General features: G+C 42.7%; 1 protein-coding gene and 2 long non-coding RNA genes across 3 annotated transcripts; 2 read left to right on the plus strand and 1 right to left on the minus strand.

The window, feature by feature from the left end:
- Positions 1 to 406: 406 nt before the first annotated feature.
- LOC140525679 (polyunsaturated fatty acid lipoxygenase ALOX12-like) lies at positions 407 to 13,750 on the minus strand. Its single transcript, XM_072641275.1, has 14 exons — positions 13,530 to 13,750; positions 11,547 to 11,754; positions 10,736 to 10,817; positions 10,449 to 10,571; positions 10,204 to 10,307; positions 9,741 to 9,901; positions 8,535 to 8,678; positions 8,033 to 8,242; positions 6,103 to 6,189; positions 5,037 to 5,206; positions 2,309 to 2,430; positions 1,515 to 1,615; positions 1,218 to 1,385; positions 407 to 1,111 (listed from the first exon to the last, which is right to left on the minus strand). The coding sequence occupies exons 1-14, from the start codon at positions 13,662 to 13,664 to the stop codon at positions 932 to 934; spliced, it is 1,995 nt and encodes a 664-aa protein (XP_072497376.1). The 5' UTR covers positions 13,665 to 13,750; the 3' UTR covers positions 407 to 931.
- Positions 1,023 to 10,076, plus strand: LOC140525682 (uncharacterized). Its single transcript, XR_011974089.1, has 2 exons — positions 1,023 to 1,153; positions 9,694 to 10,076. It is a non-coding gene; the product is annotated as an uncharacterized lncRNA (long non-coding RNA).
- LOC140525683 (uncharacterized) lies at positions 11,597 to 14,747 on the plus strand. Its single transcript, XR_011974090.1, has 3 exons — positions 11,597 to 11,682; positions 13,200 to 13,241; positions 14,624 to 14,747. It is a non-coding gene; the product is annotated as an uncharacterized lncRNA (long non-coding RNA).
- The last annotated feature ends 9,935 nt before the right edge of the window (positions 14,748 to 24,682 follow it).

Here is a 24,682-nt window from a genome sequence, read left to right on the forward strand (position 1 = left end):
TTCGACACTGTGAATAATTTTAAAGTGTTTTGGAAGTTAAGTTGTTACTCATTCTGGAAAGATGAAGACAGAATTTGAAGTTTGTGAATTATGGCGTACTTAGAACTACAAGGTATCCCCATGAAGCTTGAAAGAGGCAACTTTATAACAACAGAAGGGCATAAAATCAATTATCCTTAGTGATGGTACAGAAGGATGATGGAAACAGCTTCAAAAAAGGTTTAATTATATTTGTGGACTTTAAAGACTGTTTGGAGAACTACTCCAATCTTTTAAACCAGGGAAGATGATTGTGTCCTGGAATATCACCTGGATGGTGCAGTGAAACTTAGTACTAGTCTGTGGCCTTATGCCAGCACTGCAAGTATTTTGTTCCCTGAGCAACATAGCTTGAGAAGACTTATAGTACGTAGATATGTCTGTTTATTCATTGCAGATTGTAGCAAAAGGGCAGAGATGTGTAAGGACACAGAAGCAGTGAGGTGCTATAGTTAGGGGGATTATCAGTGCTGGGCAGAGGGGACTGGAACCTTCATATCTGGTTATACTGGGAGTTTTCCCATCCTTGGACAGAATGACATGAGAGAGCTGCCTGCCCCAGCAGGAGAGTCGAAGGGAAGGTGATTTCTTTCCAAGAACACTAGTATCAGAGAATGAGAAGCATGTTAGGGGAGTGGGAGAGGAGTGTTGTCAAGGAGCTGACTGTGAACTAATGACCCATGACACGGGAGTGTGATGTTAAGCATGCTTTATACCAGAAGAAGAAAGCCCCCTCCTCAGTAGGGGAGTGAGAAAGTGAGGTAGGTTAGATGTGGAGAGAGAGCCTGAAGTTTGTGATTTTTGTACCGGATTTTTGTAAAAGGACTAGGGTTAGAAAAGGAAATGGGGCTTCTCCAACCCAATCAGAGTGGTGGTCAGGCAGATGTTGGACTTAGATGGTAATACTGTTCTCTATCCGACTTGGCTGAAGGTAGTAATAGGGCAGATCCAGGCCTTCATTACGGGCCACAATCTCCCTTTCTAGCATCTTTAAATCTTCCTGGAAACGGTTCAGCACAGCCTTGTGCTCAGGTCCTGAGAAGTATTCTTCCTTGTGATGACCCAGGGGTACCTGAGACAGAGAAGAAAGTCATCTCACAGTCACAAGCTTCAGGTCTGTAGACCCTTCTATTCCCCTAACCCTGGGCCCTGTTCCCTCTGTTGGCCCTGGCTCTCACCATGTCTGGCTGGAAGCGACCCAGGTGCCATGCAATAGTCATCTGGAGACAGGCCTGATGGACATTGGGCAGTGTGGCCATCACCATCTCTAATGTTACATCCTTTGTGGTTGGTGGTGGCTGCCTCATAGTGCATGGAGCATTAGGAACCCAGGCATACCAGTCTAGCTGTAGTTGGGAGAGAAAGTGAAGTGACTCAGAGATCAAGGAATCTGAGGCCTTTGTTCCCTTCCTCCAAATAAAGAAATGTATTTGGCCCCCACACACTCAGGGATTCAGATTTGCAAAGTACTTTACCTGTCCCTGATTAATGCCTGAGTGTTGGGCCGTGCATGTGAACATGCACATGGTGACAAAGTGGCAGAGCTCATCACGGGACTGGAAAGAGACCGGAAACCCTGAAAGAGAGAAGAATTTGTAGTAGAAACAAAAGAGTAGGAAAAATAAGGGCTGGTGTCTCCATGAGGTGGCCAAAATTCTGGGATGTGTGGACTTGGGAAAATTTTGGCTCTTAGAAGTTGTATGATCAAATGTTTCACTTTTAGAGGAATTTAGAGGTGTAAATTACTTCCCCCATTCAAAAATCTTTGTGTTCTAACAAATTCCTTTACATTGTAAGTTTAGATTTGCACATGGACTGTATGTAGTGGCCTAGCAGCAGATAAGGGTGAGAGAAAAAGGTACTATCTCTTGGAGAAGGCAAAAGATTGGAGATGAGGAAGGAGGAACTTAGTCTTTGATGAAAGAAATGTCTCTCAATTTTATCCTTGAGTAGAAGTGAGGAAGTTGGAGGATGGAGATCCTAAGATCTGTATTCTGACAACAGAACCCTTCTACCATATGGTGTCATCTGCCTTGATGCCTTGTGTTTGTGGTCTGGGGTTGTTTCTTTCTATATTTGTAAACACCTGAGATAAGGAGTCAGGATATAGAGAAATGTAAGGGGACTGGGATCTGAGATCATTTTAAGTGGTCTCTAAGGTATGCAAACAGTTTCATAAAGGTGGTGAAGCTCAGAGAGATTTAGAGAGATCTCTAGAAAGGGTTTAGAAGAGAGATTATTTTTCAGTATGGGAGATGTCAGAGCTTACCTCGTTCCTGAGCCCCACACAGCCCAATCTCGGTGATCTCTTGGCACCAAGTCTGTAACTCAGGGTCGCTCTGCACAACCTCATCTCCTGAATAGTGTAGATGGACTATTCCTTGCACATACCTGCTCCCCAAGAGAGAAGGAGGTCAGGGAAAAGTAGCGAAGGGAGACAGGGAGGGCTTCACTGAGAATCAATTAGAAGGAAATTCAAGGAGAATCTGTTTCACCCCAAACTGATGAAAACCCCTTTCTATATCATATCATCACCATCATGTTGTGATTCTGCCTTCATTTGAAGATCGCCAGTGAGGGGAAACCTGCTACTAGAGATATCTCAGCACCTTTTGGGTATCTCTTTACGTTAAGTAGCTTCTCTTTACATTAGAGGAAGTAGGTGGTCTTCTGTACCACTTTTCTCATTTGCTCCTAGTGCTGCCCTTTGATGCACAGAGCAAATCTCACATCTCTTCACATGCTGGTCCTTTAAGTAACTGAAAGCTTATCCATTCCTCTCAAGTCTTCTGCCTTGTCTTCCCTCTTGGGACAGTTGGGACCTTTGCCCTTCTCCAGTCCTGCTGAATCTCTCCCATTCTCCTGACCTTTCATACATTACTGACATTAGTTGTGGGATTGATTTGGTGCTTGAACTTTTCCAAAGGAGGTAGATCTCTTATTCTCTTTTTACTTGTTGTAGATTTTTTTCCTTTTCATCATTTTTCTTCTCTTTTCAATCCAAAGATCATTCTTCTCAGCCAGGAAAACAGTTGCATGCTTTTGCCTTCGCTCCATCATCATGCCTGCTGTCAGAGCAGCAGTCCTATCTTTCCTCTGGTCCTTTTTTGCGCACACTTAGAAAGCATTTTGTTGTCCTTAACATTCGTTATCAGAGTCAAGGCACCCTGTGCTTGACACGGTTCTTATAGGATTGTTCTGCTGTTTTGTGTTCATCTCCAATTAAGGCTAAGTTGCCAAAAGAGGCATTAAGTCTCTGTAGACGATTCCCACTTTTCCTCATTGGCATTGTTTTCTGTTTCCTTCCTCAGATGTTCATTTTTGAGAGCTTTCCATCCTTCCTAGACTTGCTTTGACTATAGAGTTTTAGGTCACGGGATCTTATTCTATACTTTCTCTGAAGCTTTTGAAATTTGCTCTCCCAGTCGGCCACATTTGCAACCTAGGTGCTCTCCTTGGACTCTCCTCTCACTTCCTCACCCCACATATCCAGGAAGCTGCCAAACCTTGTCATTTTAACCTCCATGACATCTCTTGCATGATTCTTTTTCTCACACAGCCAATACCCTTTATGACTCTATTGGCCCTTGTCACCTCTTGCCGGGACCAGCCTCTTAATTGGTTTATTTGCCTCGTGTCTCCTCTCTCCAATGCATCTTGCACACAGTGGCAGGATGTGCAGATCGAAACACTATTCTCTTGCTTCAAGCAGTAAACTCCGGTGGTTCCTTTTTGATTCAAATATTATTTCTTCTTTATCTCATTTTTTATTTTATATTTTTGTGTCTTTCACAGTTTACATACTTATCAGTACAGTATCAGACAGTACTAATATACACACATAAATAAGTATAGATATATTGGAATTGCATGGTAAAAAAAATTTTTTTTACTGAAATCGTTGCATAGTCACAAGAATTGGGAAGACCAGTGGCCTAAGATGTAAAAGCCCAGTCCATGAGTCATCAATCCTCTTTAGGTTTGGTGGACTTTTGAGTGCCCTGCGAGGAAAGATCTCCTTGTGATCATGTGCACCATGGTGGTTAATGGGGAGCTATTGAACTAGGTTTGCTTTGCAGATCACATCCGTGTTCTGATTGACTGAACTTCTTTTTGTCAAATGGTTTATGGAGTGTGAGTGTCTCACCTCATTCTAGTACCAAACCTGAAATCCCATAGTGTTCTTACTTAGGCTGGAAATTAGCACATAGCATTTTTTTACCTTTTGCCCCCTATTATCCTTTTCCATTTGAATAAGGTATAACTTTCCATAGCAATGCTCTTGTCATGAATCATACTTACCAAGTCTCAGTGGTGCCAACTTGCAATCTTGATTTTTATTCATCCTTTGTGTATTTGTGTCGTGTTTGAGGAATTTGTGGTTGTTTTTTTAAAGGATTCTCTCTCCTGTGAATATTGGGCATCTCTATTGGTATTCTTCCTTCTATCTTATAGCTGCTTCTCTCTCTCTCTCTCTCTCTCTCTCTCTCTCTCTCTCTCTCTCTCTCTCTCTCTCTCCCCATCTTTCTCCATGTCTTGTTCTCTTCATTTAAATTGGAAGATTTACCTAGACAGCTTTCTCTATTTTAATTTAAAGTGTGACTAAGAACAAGTCATGTAATGTTGCTAAGTCTCAATTTCCTGCCTGTAGGAAAATGGACATACCATTCACCGTTTGTAATTATACTGCCTGCACTACCCACTTCACAGGTAATAGGGAAGAAAGTGATTTGAAACTGTAATATGCCATACAAATGTGAACTATGATTTTTCTTCCAAAAACAGAGATGATGCAAATAGTTCCAACCCCTCCAGTGACCGTCTTTTTCTCATAACCTGTCCACCATCTCATGACTCTTTCATATGTCCTTTCAGGCTAGGCCATCTTGTTTGGCCGGTCTAGATTGTCTTAATTCCCAGTCCTCACCTGCCCCTTCACTATTGGAATCCCTTGGCCCATGTTCCCTCTCTTCCTCCCCTTGGTACCAGCTCCTCACCGGGAGATAATGTCCCAGAGCCGAAGGGCATCATGAGCATAGAGAGCTGATGGAATCTCCAGAAGCCCTCGATCAGCCAGGTCATCAGGAGGGCAGAGAGATCTATAGGTCAGACAGGCTGTTGCCCGTCGGAGGACCTCCAGGTGACCTCCCCCACCAGTGTTCACCACCTGTGTTGGTTGAATGGAAAGTTAGGATGGGATGGAAGTGGGGAGCCAGATTTAAGAATTAGAAAGAAGGATGGGAGGAATTTAGGGAGTCCGGGTCATTTTTTACTTTTCCCTTATTCTCACATCCAGTCAGTTGCCAGACCATTAAGGTAGAGTTTATTGAAATAACCTTCTCACAGCTTTTCTGGCCTCCAGGCCCTTCTTTTCTAGGTCATCCTTCAGTACTCTAGATAACGCACAGATTTGATATTGTCATTGTTTTGCCCCTAATCTTCACTGTCTCCCCGTGATGGCAGAATAAAATACAAATTCTTCAATCTAGCATTCAAAGACCTCCCTAACCTGGCTCCATTCTACCTTTGTCACTTTATTTCACATTACTCCCCCCCTCATACACTGTATGTATGTTCTAAACTGGCACAGTGTCACCATATGTTTAATGTAGTCCTTCCATATCCATCTATTGAAATCTTTCTTTTCCTTTGAGGTCCAGCTCAAATGCTACCACTCCCATGATACCTTCCTTGATATACCCAGGTAGATGTGATTTCTTTCCTGTAATTTTAACATTGTTGTTTGACTCTTCATCTGTACTTATACCATCTTCTAATTTGTAATTATTTGTGTGTATCTCTTCTCTTCTACCATTTTGTAAGCTTGTGAAGGACTGAGATTATGTCTGGTTTTATCACAATGCCTAGTGCATACTAGGTACTTAATAAATGTTTAATTGGATTAAAAATAAGATAGAATCAGGTCATTGATTTGAGGTTGTGGAACGGGGAAGTCTTCATGTGCTCCTAAGGATTAAAAAAAAGAGGACCTGGGGTGAAGGTCCATATTCTTCCCTGACCCACCCATATTTTTCTGACTCCTGAGCCCCCACCCCTTCATACCTGATCAAAAATTCCCCCATCAGAGATAAGCGTGGTTCTGGCTCGAGTGTTGATCTCCAGTGTGTAGCGGAAGTGAGGTATCAGAAGCTGTTGGAAAAGAGAAGAGAAAGCTTTTGTCCCACAGAACAGTAGACCCTAAGCAAGGATGGTGCTGCAATCCAGGATCATTATAAAGTATGTGGACAGATTACATAATTGGTATGGGATGAAATCAGATCTGAGGCAAGAAGATAAAAATGGTGGCCTCAAGGTTCTTTCAAGGACAAAAAACTTGGACGAGAGGGAAGTGTAGGACATTTGAGGTTGGTTGTTTTGTAGGAGCAAAAGAGGAAAAACAGCAGTAAGGGTATGAAAGTGGGACTAAGTATATCATATTTGGGGAAGACCAAACTGATTGGAGGAAAGGGTGTGTATGTGAGGCTGAATTGTAGAATTCCATGATGGGGAGTAGGACATTGTAGTGTCTTGAGCAAGAGAATCCCCTGACATGTATTTCTGAGGAAATTTAGGGTTTCAGGTTTATTTGCATACTCCCTTCTGATCAGCTTAAAGTCTTTAATCTCATTTTCTCCACATCTTCTTGCAAGTTTTTTTCTTGAATCTTTGAAGAATTGTTTACCATCTATATCTGTAATCTCTTTCTATATTACCTTCCATTAATGGCTCCTCTTCTTCCTGATCCCAATGGTGGATACCCTACAAGGTTCTGTCATCCTTTACAGGTCTTCTTAGTCATATTTTCATGGTTTTGGCAATCACTTCTGTACTATACAAATCTACATCTTCAGCCTGTACCTTTCACTGGGTCTCCACTGCTATATTTCTGGGTACCAAAAATCTTTCTCTTTTTGAATGTCACACAGTGAACTCTAAGTTAACTTGTCTAAACCCATGCACATCATATGTCCCCCAAATTTTATCTCCACTCATCCCAACTCTTCAGTTTCTGTCATTCACTGAAACTCAAAAGATCAGTCATCTCCTTAACTCTCTCTTGTTCTCCATCTATAATTACTCAGCCCTGTTGAATCTTCCTTTGTAACATCCCAGATCCTGCCCTACCTTCTCACTGTCACCCCATTCCTGTATTATTGCAACCTAATTGTGATCATTATCTCCATTCTCACTCCACTCCACGCTATGCAGATTAATCTTTCTTAAAATACCCCTTTTCATCCAGGATAAAATCCAAAGTTCTTAATGACCTTCCAGATCTCCACACATTTGGTCCCCAAATACATGAAGAGCCTGTCACTTCTGCTCTGCACAAGCTCTCCAATTTAGGTCACACAGTCCACAGATATTTTCCCCCAACCTATGCTGTTTGTTCCTCTCTCTATTAGAAATAAAAAAAAGAAAGGAAAAGCAAGTGAAGGAGAAGGAGGAGGAGAAAAGAAAAAAGTGGAGAGCACGGGGAGCAAGGGACCGAAGAGGAAGAATGTGACAGGGAATGAGAGGGAGGGTGTGCCAGGAGATGTTAAAAAAAAAAAAAAAAGCAAGCACATAATTCATTACAGATTGTGTTACAGGTTTATATGTATCTCATGAACTTGAGGAAGGTGGAGGCCACATAATTTCTCAATCCTTCAGAGATTTTATCAATGACAGGCACACACTTAGTACACACTGAATGTCCACATTACTACAGCCTAGAACCTTAGAAAATAAGAAGTAGAAAGAACCTGAGACATCATTTGTTCCATTTCATTTCACAGAGGAGGAAATATAAGACCCAAAGAAGGAAAATGACTTGTTCTTTTAGCTGTACTAACACTGCCTCCCAGGATGCTTTGCTGTCAGGTGAAACACATAATGCTTAATTGGTGTAAAGAAACCCTTCTTGAACATTACCCTCTAATTGGATTTGGCAATCCCTTCCCCTAAATTCACAAGAGGTATATGAAGTGTAGCTGTAGGATAAAATGGGTACCTTGAAGATTGGGTGCATCCCTGGGAGGCACCTCATGGTGGCTACAGCAAACACCTCAGCCACCAAATGAGTCTTCAGCAGATGTGCTTGTAGCTCGTGCAGCTGGAAATCAGAATTTCTGACCCAGGCCTTGGCCAGGAGCCATGTGAGGGAAGGATCTGAGGGCAGGAAGAGTGGTGGGTCTGGAGCTCCAGAGGAGGGAGGTTGGAGCTGGAGGACAAAAGAATCAGTACAGTCATAGACATGGAAGAGACCTCTGAGGCCTAGGGAAGGTCAGACATAGTGAATGTGAACCCAGGGCCTCTATTCCAGTCACTGCTTCTTTTAATTGAACTACATGGGTAGGAAACTAGATCCCTAGGTCTTTGAAAGGGAGAGAGGTTGATGAGGTAGATCAGACAGTCAGAGGTCTTTGTCCCAGGTGCTAGATAGGTGGGGAGGCAGTGGGGCAGAGGAAGGATGAATAAGGGAGCTGGGTAGAAGGATGCCTGGGTTCCCTCACCTGGATGGCCATGGGTAGCAGTTTCCCATCTGGTTCCATCTTTAACATCACTAGGGGAGCAGTCAGATGCTGCCTCTCTCCCTGGATCACATTGGCCTGGATCCCATCCAGCAGGGAAAAGTCAGCTTCAAACAGGCAACCCTCCTGGGGGATATATTAGTCTGAGGTCTAGGTTCAAAGCTTAATGTGGGACAACAGTTTTAATACCAGTGACAGTCAAAGAATCAGCACAAAGGACTAAAAGAGAAGTCCAGATTCGTAATTAGTCCCAGACCCACAGAATGTGCAACCTGGAAGGCCACCTTGGAGGTTATCTAGTTCAACCCTTCACTTTACAGTGGAGGAAACTGAGGCCCAGAGAAGTGAAGTGACTTATCCAGGGTCACTCAGCTACTAAAGCAAAGCAGGGGTTACCAACCAAGTCTTCAGACTCCAGAGCCCTTTTCATTTACACTATATTGAAACAGATTAAAGGCCCTTTTGTTTGGATGGTCATGCTCCTCTCTTCTAAACTCCCAGACTATTTGGCTTTTATCTGTCCCTTCCCAAACAAACCTTCTACCATCTCCCTTCTTCTTTTCCCACTTCCAGACTAGTTTTCTTCACCCAAATTTCTTCTTCTACCTCTCAACCTTTCTTTCAGCCCTTCCAAATTCCTAAGCCCTCCCCTCCCAATTCCTCCAGGAAGCCTTCCTTAAATCATTTAATCTCTTGTCTCCCTTCCTTCTCTCTTTCTCTGTGTACTGAGATCCAGTACTAAGATTCCTGTAGTCATCATTTCTTAATCTGTTCCTGTCTCTACCTGTTTCCTTTTGTTCAGTCTTGTTTCTCTTATACACCAAGTTCTCCACAAAAAAGAATAGTACGTTCATTTTGCTCTGATGCCCCCATTTCTTGTATCTTCCATATCTTCAAGATTTCCCCCCAAATAAGGTTCTGTATGAAGGATGGGTTACTACTTCTGATTCTTCCCAGTTGTACTTTTGTAATGGATCCTTGTTTTTCCAGGATGTAATTATGGTTTCTCCATTCTTAAAATGCAGTTATTCTTATGTAATTTCACCCCATTCCTATTGCTAAACCTCAAGCAGGTGTTGTATTGTGTTTGGAAACTGACCTAATTGGATCCCTTGAAATCTTTTTAATTTTGTATCATCAGAGAGATGCCAAGGAAGAAGAAAGGACTGAAGAAGGGAAAAGGGCTACCTGAAGTTTTCTTTCCAGCTGAGCCTGAAGACCTTCTGCCCCTGCAGGGATCACAAGTCGAGTGGGGAGTGAGGTGGACCTTCTCAGCACTGTGGGGTTGACACCATTGAGGAACTGGTAGCCAAAAAAATCATCATCCTTCCAGGACTGGTGCACCTTCTCTGGGAGCAGAAGGCAGAGATCAGAGCACCCCAAGGGCCTCTATGCTCAGACTCTCCTAAGGGTTCCAAGCATTTGAGCCCCCCACCCTCAGATGCCCAGGACACCCTCAGAAAAGAGGCCTAAAGTGAGTCCCCTCTAGGGACATTTCTGAATAAAATGGACAGTGGAAAGACAGCAGTAGTGATAGAGTATTCAGGGGAAGTTGGGTATTATTGATATGGGGAAGGGGAACACAGATTGTCAAGGATGGGTCATTGGAGAGGATGGGGCTGGATTGAAAGGTTATGGGGCCGTTACTGACTGGCCAGGGCGCTGTTGTTGCCCCAGAAGATTTGGTCAAAATCTTCCAAGCTATTCCAGGAACTCAGGAGGGTGTACAGACGTTTAAGGGCAATATCCATCATTCTAGGATAAAGGGTAAAGGAGTTGAGTTGGGAATTAGATGTTTGAATCTCCCCTCCCCCCAATGCCCCATCTCCATATCTGCCATTGTGCCTAAGAACTCCCACCCCAGTCCTCAGGTTCTGTCTCTGGTCTCATTCCTACCCTGCAACCCGTGTCCCCTCAAAGTCAATCTTCTTCTCTTCATGGAACCTCACATCCAGGGGCAGGTCTTTCTCTGAGGCTGCAGCCATTGACAAGGGTAACCCTTTCTTCCAGCTGCTCCAGCTGGAGGTCCATGGAATCAGAAGTTAATAGGTCAGTGGTATATTAAAAATCAAGGGTCAGTGGAGGTTAGAGGCCACTAAAGAGTCAAGAGTCACAGTATAAACAAAGTAGGGCCCAGGAATCAGAGCTTAAGTTACTGAGGGGTCAGAGGTCAGGGACATCACCAATAGAGTATCCTTCTCTCCTCCAGCTCCTCTTCTCCATGTTTCTGAACCAGACCCTGGACTTCATTTCTCATCATCCAAGCTGGGGAGGCATGGAAACAAGGTCTCACTTACCTGCTCCTTCTCCATGTATGTGCTTCCAAGCTGCTCCCTATCCCCTGACCCCAGCTCATCAATTTCTTGAGTCTTATCCCATTTTCTGTCCCTGTCTGCTTCTGTGTCAAGCCCATCTCCCATCCCTTTTCTTACCTGCTGCCCAGTCTTAGGGCAGGCTTCCCCATCCCAAGCCTCCTACCCCCCCACCCCCCGTCTTTCCCCTTCCCTAGTTCTGGATGCCATATTTTTTGTCTGTGCCCAACCCTCACCCATATGTCCTGTTCTCCACAATCACATTCCTCACATTTTCTACTCCGAGACCTTTAACCTGTCTCTGTTACTGACTCCCTAGAATCACAGACTGTACATTCTCTTCTTCATGCCCCAGCCCCACCCAGGTAAAGCTGCAGCTTTATGTCATGGAACTTCTTCTGGCTCCTTTTACTTCTGACCTCCTGCCCCCTCACTGCACACTGCCTTCCTTTACCTTCCCTTCTTTATGTTCTCTGCCTTTCTTCTGGTCCTTTCCTCAACAACTCTCTTCTGTTTTTTAACTTGAACTCCAAACGCACCCTACCTTTGTGAAGTCACATTCTTTTAATGAACCTCAGTTTCTTTTTCTTTACAATGTGGGCAATAATTTGGATGACTTCTAAGCTCCCTGCCAGCCCTAAGTCTTCTGCCCTCTCCTTGCCCCAGAATCCACCCTTCTCACCAGTGGCCTCAGGCAGGCAGATGATGCCATCCCCTTGCACCCAGCGGTAACAGGGGAACACTTTCTCCTTCTCCATGCTCTGCTCAAAGACCCAAACAGTTATATGGTTGCAGAACCAGGCATCCTTCAGCAGAAGGTGAGTTTTACGAAGCTTCACAAACAGGAGGGGACCCAGGTCTTCTGAGATATCAACTTCAAAATCCTCTATCTAGGGTGTGGGTGAATGGAAAGGAAGGAGAATCAGGAGATAGCGATCTGCAGTCACGGCTCACAAAGTCATTTATCCTTAGAACTTTTATAAATGAGGAACCTGAAGCTTCAGGGGTGATGTCATAGATTTAGTAAGATTTGAATCCAGGTCTGTTGACCTCAAAATACTCTGCCTTTGTATTGAATAGAAGTTTCACAGGTAACTGTCTGCACTGCATCCCAGAGCCCTGGTCTCCAGTCAGGGGGTCACTGTTAGATAAGAATGTGAGGAATGAGCCCACTGTTCATGCATACTTACTGTTGAAGATAATCAGGTCCCTTACAACATGTATGAGCTCGGGCCTCGAGTTCTCATTTTTAACTGAAGGAGTTGGATTAGATGATCAGTGTAAATTCATGGCAGGTACTTAATATTTGGTCAGTTGAATTAAATCTCTAAGATTCTTTCCCTCTTTTATGTTCTTTGTACTCATTAGATACCATTATGGATGCTATCTGATTATACTTGTTTTGAGTAGTTGATATCAATACAATTAAATAAAATGTTTCAATTGAAAATGTTACAATTAAACAAGTGTTTCTTTAAGTGACATAATTTTATGAAAAATGGTAAGTCTGGGGAAAGAGCAAGTTCAGTGGGGGAGGCAAGGATTGGAAGCCTGTGTAGGACGTGGTATTGGAGCTAAGCCTTGATGAATAGGATTTCAGGAGGTAAAAGGAATATGAGAGTTAGACTAGATACAATCTAGGATCCTTTCTAGAGATAATTTATAAATCTTATAAAAAATAAACTCTAGAACATTTATTAGTGATAGCCCCCAGAGAACAGCTTTTCAGAATGGTCAAGGGACAGGCAATGAGATCAAAGAGACTGACATTGGGAGACATATGAATGTAATGGAATACCAGTGTGCTGTAAAAAAGGTTGGAGACTCAGAAACTTGAGAAGATTTGTGTGGACTGATGCAGAGTGAAGTGAATAGAACCAGAAAAGTATACAGTAACAACACTGTAAAGAGAAATAACTTTGAAAGGCCCCAAAAACTCTGATTAACATCATTTCAGAGGACTCAGGATTTGTTGGACTCAGGATGCAGATTAAGACCTGTGTATGGGCTTGGCCAGTTTGGGAACTGGTTTGTTTGACTATGCATATTTTTCTTTCTTTTTCATGGGGAGGGGTAATGGGAGGGAGAAAAAAGTTTTTTGTTTACTAAAGTAATTTTTAAAATTCTAAGAGAAGAACAAGCGGGAAAGGGGCAATAGCAATGTGTCTCATTTCCAAAGTGCTTTTCAGAACTCCCTCTATACCAAACCTGGCTGGTATGTAGTTCAGTCACCCTCTCTGTAAAATTCCCAGAAAGGTGAACTAGATCCTTGGTAGCAGAGTAGAGGCGGCTTAAGCCAGATCTTCTGGCTCCAAGGCTGGCATTGTTTCTACAGGTCTCTCTGCTGTTCTTCACCCCTCCGCCTTTTGACTCCGAGGTAAGTGGCCTCTCCTGGGCATCCCAGAAGGCCATACCTAATTTGTGACTATGCCCTTCCAAGGTTTCTTCCTGTTCCAGTCCACTGAACAGGAATAGGAAAGGTCCAGGTGTCCCTTATGCTCCAACTCGTCATTTTCCTGTCCTCCAATCTAGGATCAGCATGGTAGTAAGCTAAAAATCCCCAGCCCAGAGACCTTTCCCGATCCTCTCTCGGCCATCTGGGTCTGTGGCACTCAGACTGTCCAGTTCCCGGACCTCCCCTTCACATCCTCTCCCCTTCACTGACCTGTCCCCGAGCTAGCTGTAGCCGCAGCCCCAGTTCCGCCTCTGCACGCAACCCGACCAGCCACAGCTGCACTTGGTTGGTGGACCCCGAGAAGGCAAAGTTCCCAGTGGCCACGCGTACCCGGTAGCGACCCATCTCGTCAGTAGGTTCTGGCTGCTTGGAGAAGAGTAACGGGAAAGTTGCTCAGAGCCCTGCCCACTGCTGTCCAGTGAGTCTCCTCAGCGCAGACTCCAGCCTTTTAGCGAAGGAGCTCTTCCCACACCGGCCTGTGTACCTACAGTCCCCACCCTTCTCAGACTTTTAGAGCTTCTACTTTCCCCACCCAGGGGGACGGGCCTGAACCTGCCATGGAAAATGGGCCGAGAGGGGGAATGTCTGGGGTTTATTTCGAGATGATTAGGACTGCCTGGATGAGAAATTAAGAGGCCTTGGTTATCAGGAACAGGAAATTTGCCATTTTTGTTTTGGGGGGATGTGGGGAACTGATAGACAATCCAGCGGATGCCAGAAAGAAAATAGCCTCAGTTTCTTCTTAAAAAAACAAGGATAATTTCCCAAATCCCAAGCAGCTTTAGTCCAAGTGACTTCTCTAAATTTTTAAGATGATTTTTGGAGTACATGATGATTTATGTCCCCTTCCAGCAAATACTATGTTTTATAACATAACTCTCATTCTAGGCTTTTAAGGTTTTCCCAAGTGCTTTCCTCACAATCCTCCCACAAATAGTCGTATCCCCATTTTACAGAAGAGGCAACTGAGAGCCAGAGAACCTAAATGACTTGTCTACAATGACATGGGTAGAAAGTAGCTTTAGGATTCGTACTCCTGACAACTCTAGCGTTTATTTCAGTACAACAAAAACTTCATTTGTCTTTCCCTTGCCTCCACCATGAAGGTTTTTTTTAAAGAGAGTTTTGAGAATGCTAAGGGAATGGACTAGGTCTAGAACTTAAAGCAAGTGAGCTTGGGAAATCGTGGTTGGGAGAGGCGGGGCGGGTTCGCATGGTGACGCTGTCTTCTGCTCAACTTGGTTGCAGGTATTCATAGGCCAGGCTTTACTGAATGTTATTCTCTATGATCCCTTTTTTTCCAGGGAGTCCAAATCTTTCCTAAAACAACTCAGCATAGCCAGCGTCCCAGAGCTTGAGAAGTATTCTTTATGCTGTCCCAGGCGAACCCGAGCCAGCAAGAAAAAGCCTATCAGCCCAAAAGACTAGCAAGAAGTTCCCTAATGGGATCTTAGATTTCAAGCTGGAAGGAACCTTAAGTTTCCCTCTGGTCCAGTTCCCCTTCCCTCCCCCGCCCCCCACTAGTCCAGCCAATCCCTTGTCATTTCCAAGAATAAACTCAGACTCAGAGAGAGGACTTGTCCAAGATCACAAAAGTACCATCGGAGTGGAGCCCAGATCTCATTCCAAACCTGGCATTTGTCAGTCAATATTTATTAAATATCAAACACTATGCTAAACACTGGAATTACAAAAAGGCAAAAGACACTCAAGTCCAGGAGCTCGTAATCTAACGGGGGAAGCAACAAGGAAACAAATGTGTCCATGCAAACTCTGTACAAGATAAAGAAGATATAATGAACAGAATGAAAGCACTAAGATGAAGAGTGGTTGGGAAGAGCTTCCTGTAGAAGAGAGAATTTTATTTGGGACTTAAAGGAATCCAGAAGATAAAGAAAGAGAGTATTCCAGGCCTGCGGAATAGCCAGAGAAAATGCCTAGAGCTGTGGTGTGTGTGTGTGTGTGTGTGTGTGTGTGTGTGTGTATAGAGACGCTTAGGGGACCTTAGAGATGGAGTACAGTATCTTGTCCATGGAACAGCAAGGATGCCAGTGTTACTCTATCATATAGTATGTGGTAGAGAACATAGTGTAAGACAACTGGAAATGTAGGAGAAAAGGGACCGAAGTTAAGCAAGGATTTTGTATTTGATCCTGGAGGTAATAAAGAATCACTGGAGTTTATGGAGTGGGGGTGGATGGGTGGGAGAGTGGGAGGAATGTGACATGGCTGATGTCATGAGCTTAAGGAAAACTACTTTAACTGCTAGAGGATTGAGTGGAGTAGAGAGAGACTTTTGTACTACATTTTTCGTCTGATCTTTAGATCCAGCCACTGGTCCTCAACTTTAACTGTCCATCCCCTCACCATGGCTAAACTTGACCAGGGATGCCTGGTGAGTGGATAGAGTGGTTGTCACCATTTCCAGTGTCACATCCTGTGTGCTGGGTGGGGCCATATGCATGGGGCATTAGGAACCCAGGCATACTACTCCAGCTGGAAGGTGGGAACAAAAAGAAGAATCTAGAGTCACTCCGAACCAAACACACAGTCTCTCAGTTTCCTTTCTGGCACCACTAACTTTCCATCTCAATCCATGAACGGGTCCCTTTCCCAGCCTGACTTAATGACACTGTACAAGTGAAGATACACACAGATCATAAAGCAGCAGAGCTACTCCACTCCTAGAATGGAGGAATAGGAGGTATAGAGACAGAGGAGATTAGATGGGGTTGTGAAGGCACAGAGAGATAGCAACCTGTGGAAATTTTGGGGGTGATCTGGGTTTTTTGAGTTTGGCGGAAACATGATGAGGGTGTGCAGTTTAGGGAACTATTTGGAAGGTGTTGGGCTCTTTTTAAAAATTTTATAAAGTTATTGTTTATATTATTTTTATTATATTATTATTTTATTAAGTTATTTTAAGTTTTATTCTTAATTTATGGAATAAAACAAGCACTTCTGTACCATAGTATAATAAAAAACATGATTTCACGTGAAAGTGCAAATTTAGTAGGTACAACTTGCTATTCTTTTTAAATATATAATGGAGTTAACATGTAAATTTCTTTGTTTCTCCTTTTTATCTTCCCCCCCCCCCCGCCCCATCCTAGAGATGGCTAGAGACACAAATAGGTATATATGTGTGTAAATATATAAATATATGTATGTATGTATGTATGTATGTATGTATTGTCAACCATTACTGAGTTTGTTCTAAGGAAGATAAAATTAAGCTGCATGTGCATATTTATTTCTCTCCAGGCTTGTAGAACATACATAAAAACATGTGCATGGGAATTCATTGTAGAAAATGAGCCCAAAGACAGATAGCCAAAGGGGATCGTATATCTTCAGACTAATTCCCTCTTACCACCCCTTTTAACCCTACCCTTTCTTCCTGGTTCAGGATACCTAAGTCCTCCAAAATTATAGTCTCTATAGTCCATATGTGTTAACTGTAATATGAGAAAGGAATTTCTTAATTGGATAGATTGTAAAGGAGAATGTCAATAAGGAGAATGTCAAAATGTCCATTGAAAGTATAGATCCAGGAGGTCTGTGTTTCTTTTATTATTAATTTGACTCTCTCTCTACACACACACACACACACACACACACACACACACACACACACACACACAACATAACACGTATCCATAAAATGCCAACATAAGAAAAAGTTCCATTATTCATAATACATCCAGTTCAGGGCGTCCTGCCCTGGACAGTCATCAGCAGAAGAACGTTCCTGGTCAGCTTCATCTGGTCTTGTAGTTGCTGACACAGGAAGGAGTATTTTGGGTTCACTCAGAGAGCAAAGCAAAATATATCTGTTATGCCAGAACATGCAAGGCATTATGGTAGGTTAAACTCAGAGTAAGCCAAAATGTCTTTGTCCTGACCGGCCAATCCAGATTTTAGGCCCTTCTCAGGTGATGGAGGTTTAAAATGGTATGGTCACAGTACATATGAATACATATATGTCAAATTATTCTATACATCTGTCAGTTCTTTCTCTGGATGCAGGCAGCTTCTTTCTTCATATGTCCTTTATTTTTAATTTGTATATTTCTAATAGTCAGAATGACTTAGTCACTCAAAACAATATTGCTGGGTTCTGCTCACTTTGCTCTTTACCATTTTGTGCAAGTCTTTCCATGCTTTTCTAAGATCATTGAACTCATCATTTCTTAAAGCACACTAGCATTCATCACAACCATACACCACAACTTGTCCAGCCATTCACCAATTGTTAGGGATCCTTGTAATTTTCAGTTCTTTGCCCCACAAAGAGAGTTGCTAAAAACATCCCATTCAAATTCAGTTTTAATTATATTTTGAATTTTCCTCCATCTTATTTTTACTCAGTATTTTCTTTCTCAGCCTGTTTTTATCTTATCCCTATTATCTTATATTCTCCCCCTACTTTCCCACTCGCATCCTATCCATTCCTCCAAGAGTTCCCCTTCCCAATCTCAATCTGTATACCTCTCTAAAAGTTTCTCCCCCACACTGTTCCCCAGTTTTCTTACCTCTCTATATGTTCAGAAGACTTCTACACCCTCCCAGATGTCCATCTTGTTTCCTCTTCAACCCAGATGAGAATAAGGTTCCAATGTTATCAGCCCTCTACCCCCAACTGCTTCCTCTGTGTTAGTTCTTCCTTTCATGCCCTATTTTTATAATATAATTGCTTCCTTTTATCTTTTCCTACCCGGTTTTGTTTTTTAGAATCACCCGCACATACACAACTCAGTTCCAATCTTTTTTTCAAACTACCCTAGTAATGATGACAGTTTGGAAAATGCTTGTAGCATTTTCATATATAGAATAAGTAAATAGTTTGACCTCAATGAGTGCCATATAGACTTTAATGTTTTCCTTGTAGTTCTTCTGAATCTTTTATATTGAATTTCCCATTGAGTTTTGATCTTTTTTTGTTATAAATATGTGAAAGTCTTTCAGTTCATCAAATAGTCATTTTTTTCTATTTAGGATTATACTCAACTTTGCAGGGTAAGTTATTTTTGAGTACAACCCCACCTCTTTTCTCTTGCAAATATAATTTTTGAAGACCTACAGACCCTTAGAGTAGAAGCTGCTAGGTTTTGGGAAATTGCAACTATATTTCTACAGTATTTAATTTTTTTTTCTTATTCCTTGCAATATTTTTTTCCTTAACTTGGGAGTTTTGAAAGTTGGCTATGTCATTCCTGTAGGTTTTCCTCCTGGATTTCTTTCAGGAGAACAGTAGATTTCTTTTTCTATTTCTACCTTACTTTTTATTCTAGAACTTCTAGAACAATTTTCCTTGTTTCTCATAATATCCAGATTCTTTTTTTATGATAACTTTCAGGTAGTCTGACAATTTTTATATTGCTTCTCTTCCATCAGTTCTCCAGATCAGTAGTTTTTCTAATGAGATGTTTCAGATTCTCTTCTATTTTTTCTAGTTTTACTATTTCTTGGTGTAATTTGCTTCCCCTTACCCAATTCTAGTTTTCAAGGAGTTATTCTCTTAAGATTTTGTATCTTTTCCCAATTGTTAATTTTCTTTTAGGGAGGGTTCTTCTTTAAGAAGGAAGAAGGGAAAGGGTGTAGTTTTGTTTTGTTTCTTTTTTTGGCTATTATCTGAGGTTCATTTTTTTGAGAAACTAATATTTTTTTAATTAGGTAGAAAGACATTTTTAACATTCATTTTTTAAAAAAAATTTGAGTTCCAGATTCTCTCCCTCCTTTGTCCTTCATTGAGAAGTAAGCAGTTTAACTGAGGTTCTGTTCTGTGCTGTGCACATAATGCTACTCATGGATACTGCAATATTTTAAATCTGTGTAATTTCATCTGTGAGGTAGACCCTTCCCCACTGTAGCTCACAGGTCCACAAACTATGAGCCCTAATAGCCCAGACCTTCCCTTTGTCCTAACCTTGACTTTACCCCCATTAGACTGGACTCCTTGAAAGTATGATGTATGTGTTCCGGGCTGTTACCTGTGGCAGGCACTTAGTAGGTGCTTAATAAAAGCTTGCTGCCTAGTCCCACTCCTCCGTCCCCTAGTTTCCCCAAATCTCAACCCCCGTCTCCACCATTCCTTTCTCTGGACCTCTAGCCGGCTGCCCTGATCCCTAGCAATTGCTTTCTGGTTCCACCCCAAGAGTTTCAGTCATTCATTCCCTCTAAGCCCCCATCGATCTCCACACTCCAGGCCGGACCCACAACAGAAGAGACAGGACAGGTAGTGTTGGAGTTGGGCCAAAGTACGTATCTCAGAATCCAGGCTTCGGGTGCCTAGCCCGAATACGTGAGGGGCGTGAGTGAGGGCGGAGCTCCAGAAGGGAGGGGCGGGACTAGAACGTTGAGGACGAGGCGGGGACGGGAGCGGGGGCTTTGAGGGGTGGGGCTCCAAGGGGGAGGAGCTCGTCAGGGGGCGGAGCGCCCGGCCGAGAGGGCGGGGGAGTGGACCAGGGGGCGGGGTTAGGGCCGAAGCGGGTCCTCCACCGAGAGGAGCGGGGAGAGGGGAGGGAGGTGCGGCCTCCAAACTCGAAAGCCTCGAAGAGCTGATGTAGGGAGTTCCGGGCTTGCGGTGTCGAAGGAAGCCCCCTCCAGTGGCGAGGGCCCGGCTTAGAGCCCCCGAGAAGGGCCGTTCCCAGAGAAGGGACCAGTGGGGAGAAACGTATAAAAGAAGGGATGCGGAGGGCAGCATCCCAGGGCTTCCGGCTCCCCCAGGGCCGGGGGCAAATACGAGTCTTTCCTCTTTCTCCCCACGAATAAGGTCCGGTCCACGGCAGGACAAAATAAGAAGGATGGGGAGATCTCCACGTGACTGAACGCCTGCAGAGTAATGTGACCCCCAAAGGTGAGCCTCGAGATTCTCGCAGACAAGGAGAGGATCTCTGGATTCCCAGTCCGAGGCGCCTTTTGTGGATGTCGATCTGGCTCCCCTCATCGCTGAATTGGGGGGAATGCGGTGAAGGGCTCCGCAGGAGCGCCATGGACTGGACATGGTCTGGCAGCACATCTTAGCAGAGGAGGGGAGCGAGGCCCACGTCCACCTTCGGCTTTGGATGGGACGTAGCAAGACCAGGTTGTCCGATGGGGACGAGAGCCTGTGTGTTTGCAGGTCTGCCAAGTGCGCCTTCTGAAATTTCAGGGGAAGGGAGAGGAGGGGGTGGTAAGAGGAACCAGGGGCTGAGAATTCCAGAGGGAAGGATCCTTTGTTCCTTCTTTTTTATGAACAGGAACTAGAAACAGCATCTTCGGACCATTTCTCGAAGTTAAGCTCCAAGTCCCTAGAGGCGGTGTGCTTCCGTGACCTAAGCAAGAGGCAAGGAGTCATCAGAAAAGCCAACTGAAATAAAAGAGAGAAAGCCTTATATATGCTCTATGTTTTAAACTTTAAAGCATGAGGCTCCCAAAATTATTTGGCCTATGCCCCCTTTAAAAAAATTACTTAGCACCCCCCTGGAAATCTGCTCTCTTTGATCTTTTAACTTTTTTTAAAAAATTGCATCATTTCAAAAACATAATTTTTGAAAATGATACATCTTAAGTTTAATAATTTATTGTAAATTTGTGGGGGTTTTCCTACATTGATATTTTGATGAGGAAATATTGCATTAGGTAACCATATTGTAGCCTATTGCAAACAAATCATTACACACATTACACAGACGTTCTTGCTGATGAATGGTGGATTTCCCAACAACGCATTACACCTCGCCTGCCAACATTTGCTTGTTAAGATTTGTCAGTGGACTTGAATACTGATCAGTTATAATTTATATTTTGTGTTTATGTGGAAAATAACGTCATCACTACAACTTTAATTCTGTTACACAACAGATGAAACAAATACGGTTTTTCAAAATTTTTTATCTTCTCTTTTTTCCTTATGCTTCCACTTCCCCCTCAGTTTTTATTTTTATTCAAAGCCCTCCAACTGCACCCAAGGCTACTACCTCCCCCCATTATTGTAGCATCCCCCCCCAGAGGGCTCTATCACTCACTTTGGGAACCTAAAGCTATGAGACCATCAAATTCAACCCCTTTATTTTACCACAAAGGAAATTTAGCCCCAGAGAGATTGTGGTTTGTCCACTGTAACAGCTGATGTCCCAGTCAGAATTTGAACCTAGGTTGCTATCTTGAATGCCTCTCCAGTACTCTATACTTTCTTTTGTACAAAACCGTCATATACCCACACCTGGAATACTGTATTCAATTCTGACTTATAGACCTATGTAGTAGAACAGACTTGGAGCTGGTACAGAAAAAGCCAAATGTAGCTGTAGTGGGAAGAGGGCTGGATGGGTAATCAGTAGACCTGGGTTCCATTGATCCTTTACTGTGTGATTTTTGGGTAATTTGATTCACCTTTATGAGTCTCTGTTTCCTCATCTGTCAATGATGATAAGGCTGTTTATACTTCCTACCATACAGGGTTGTTAAGAGAAAAAAACCCACCTTATTAGCCTTGAAGCATTATAAGTTATTAAAGGATTGAGTCAGAAGAGCTTCTGTGTGAGCAGACTAAAAGGTTTAGTGTTTGTCATTGGAGAGTCAACATGGGGCAGTGGAAAAAGCAAGGTTGATTTGGAGCCCAGGTCTTGGGTTCAAGTGTCACCTCTGATATTAGCCAGTTGATACAGGATAAGTCACTTAGCCTCATATTTACTTACTTTAGCCTCTTATTATTTACCTTACCACTTATCTAAGGGTTGTGAGCATCACACGATAATTTATGTAAATTCTCTGAAAATCTTAAAAGATTAGTTAATTAAAAGCAAGCTGTTACTCATTCTGGAAAATTATGCCAGAACTACAGAGAACCCCCGTGAAGCCTGGAAGAAGCAAATTTGCAACAAAAAGGGCATGAAACCTTTTACCCTTACTGGTGATATGATGATGGTAGAGCTTCAGAAGAAATTTATATTCATGTATTACTGATCTTTAGAGACTAGTTGGAAAGCTACTCTAACATTTTGGGCCAGGAAAGGCAACTGTTCTTGCATATTATGTTTCATTTTATTACAGTGAAAGATATTATTAGTCCCTGGGCTTGTGCTCCGTTGCAGCCCAGGGAAGAGTGGACCTCAAAGTGAGGAGAGGTGAGCTAAAAGCACCAGGGATAAGGTTAGAAGAGGGGACTCTGGGGACCAGCTATTCCCAGAGAAGAAGATAGCAAGGAGAAAGATTGTACTGAAGGGGAGGCAGGACAACATTCATAATACTTTCAACTCCTACCAAGTCCTGTTTTCCAGGTTTCAAGGAAAATTACAGATCCCTCCCTCCTCTTCCCAAAAAGACGGTCCACTTGAGGGTGAAATGAGAATACCTTGGGCATTCACCTGACTGACCATGATATGAGTCACAAGTGACCTGGATGTGAACACTCTGTTTGGGAGGCAGGTTAGTGGTCCTCTTATCTCTTAAGGGATGTCCCTTATCCCTTAAGTAGGAGATTTGGGGAACGGTCTTACCCAGCTTTCCAGGAGGGTGAGATGGTGATGGCTGTTTCCACCTTCGGCTTTGGATGGGAAGTGGTGAAGGCCTAGTTGTTTGATGAGAGCAATAGCAAATGTTTTGATTTGAGGACCTTCTCACATTTCAGGAGAAGAGGGATATGTGTAGGAGGAGCCAGGGACTGTGACATCCACAGGAAAAGATCTTTTTTCCTCTTGTTTGAATTAGTTACGAACCAAGAAGAAGAGTTATGAACCAAACAAGAAGAGCGTCTTCTGACCATGTCTCAAAGTTAAATGCTAAACCCTTGGAGTCAGTGTGCTTCTGTGGCCCAGCCAGAGGCTAGGCATCATCAGAAAGGCTGCTAAAATCAATTTGAGAATGTCATATAGTTCATTTAAGCTAAAACACCATTATATTCAAATGCCTTCTCTTACCAGAGAGGAAACTTAGTCCCAGAAAAGTTGTAGTTTGTCCACTGTAACACAGGTGGTGTCTGAGGAGAAAATTTAGATCTACTTCTCTAAATTAAATAATCTTTCCATTCCTCTATGCTTTCCCTCCTGCAGAAGCATCATGTGCCCAAACCTGGAATTCTGTATTTAATTCATGCTTATGAACTTATGGGAAAGTAGAACAAATTTGGACGTGGCAGAGGGAAAGCCAAATATAACTGTAGTGGGAAGACGTCTGGACAGGTCATCAGAGTTACATTCCTAACTCTTACCTCTTACTTTTTGACTTTGGGTTATTTATTTTATTTCTAGAAACTTCACTTTTCTCATCTGTCAGTGATGATATTTATACCATCTCACAAAATTGTTTTGAAGAAAACACTTTGTGAGTCTTAAAGTTTTATACCAGTATGAAAATTGTTGGGTTGCGCTAAAGGAACTTGAGTTAAAGTGAGCAGACTAAAAGTTTATAGTTGTTCATTGGAGAGTGAGGATCGTTCATTGGGAGAAGCAAGCTGTACTTGGATTTCAGAGTCCTGTATTCAAAATCTGCCTCTGATTCTTACTAGGTGTCTGACTTCAAGTAAGTTACTTAGCTTCTAAGACTGTTTACAGACATGTAAAATAAGGATAATAACAAGTATATTATTTATCTCAGAGCTGCAAGGATCACATTTAGAAAGTACATAAATTGCACTGCAAATCTTTAAAGCAGTTTTAAAAGTGAATTGTTACTTATTCTGGAAAGATAAAGACAGGATCTGACTAAAGTGTGCCAATTAAACTGTAGCAAAACTGCAGGGTACCCCATGAAGCTTGAAAGACACAAATTTAGAACAAGATAAAAGGCATTACATATGTGTATGTGATATACATACATGTATACATAGACACACATACATACATATATACTTAGTATTTAAATTAAATAGTAATTGTTTCTCTTTTACCCAGGAACCCTGAGGGTCTTCTCCCAGTTAGACATTTTTTTTTTTATTAAAGGGGCCATCCCTTGAGCAACTACTTAAAAAAGCCCATTCATTGAACAGGTGTATCTCACTCAAAGTGAGAATACTATAAGACCTTAGGCTGAAAGGTCCAGGGTCTCCCATTGCATCCTGGGCCATCTCCAGCTGTCCTGATGAATACCAGGCCACTGGACCCAGATGGCTCAGGAGAAGAAAGTGAGGCTGGTGACCTTGCACAGCCCTCCCTCACTCAAATCAAAGTCAGATGCAAGTCATGTCATCGTCTTGATGTCATGGTCCTCTTCGAGAATGAAGGACAAACACAACAACATACATACATACCCATATGCGGTGACTTTGTAGAGCCAGTTAGCCATAGTGGTGATACAGAATGATGATAGAAACAGAATGATGGTAGATAAAAGAAGTTTAGGCATATTCATGAATGATAGACCTGAATGGCTATTTGGAAAGT

The sequence above is a fragment of the Notamacropus eugenii genome, chromosome 2 (assembly GCF_028372415.1).
Source record: "Notamacropus eugenii isolate mMacEug1 chromosome 2, mMacEug1.pri_v2, whole genome shotgun sequence".
Taxonomy (NCBI): domain Eukaryota; kingdom Metazoa; phylum Chordata; class Mammalia; order Diprotodontia; family Macropodidae; genus Notamacropus; species Notamacropus eugenii.

Coding starts and splice junctions, on each gene's coding strand:
- LOC140525679 (XM_072641275.1), bottom strand. CDS start 13,664: ATGGGTCGCTACCGGGTACGCGTGGCCACTGGGAACTTTGCCTTCTCG. Junction 10,818..11,546: donor CTGCCTGCCTGAGGCCACTG/GTGAGAAGGGTG, acceptor ATGCCTCCCCAG/CTTGGATGATGAGAAATGAA. Junction 5,207..6,102: donor ATGGGGGAATTTTTGATCAG/GTATGAAGGGGT, acceptor CAACCAACACAG/GTGGTGAACACTGGTGGGGG.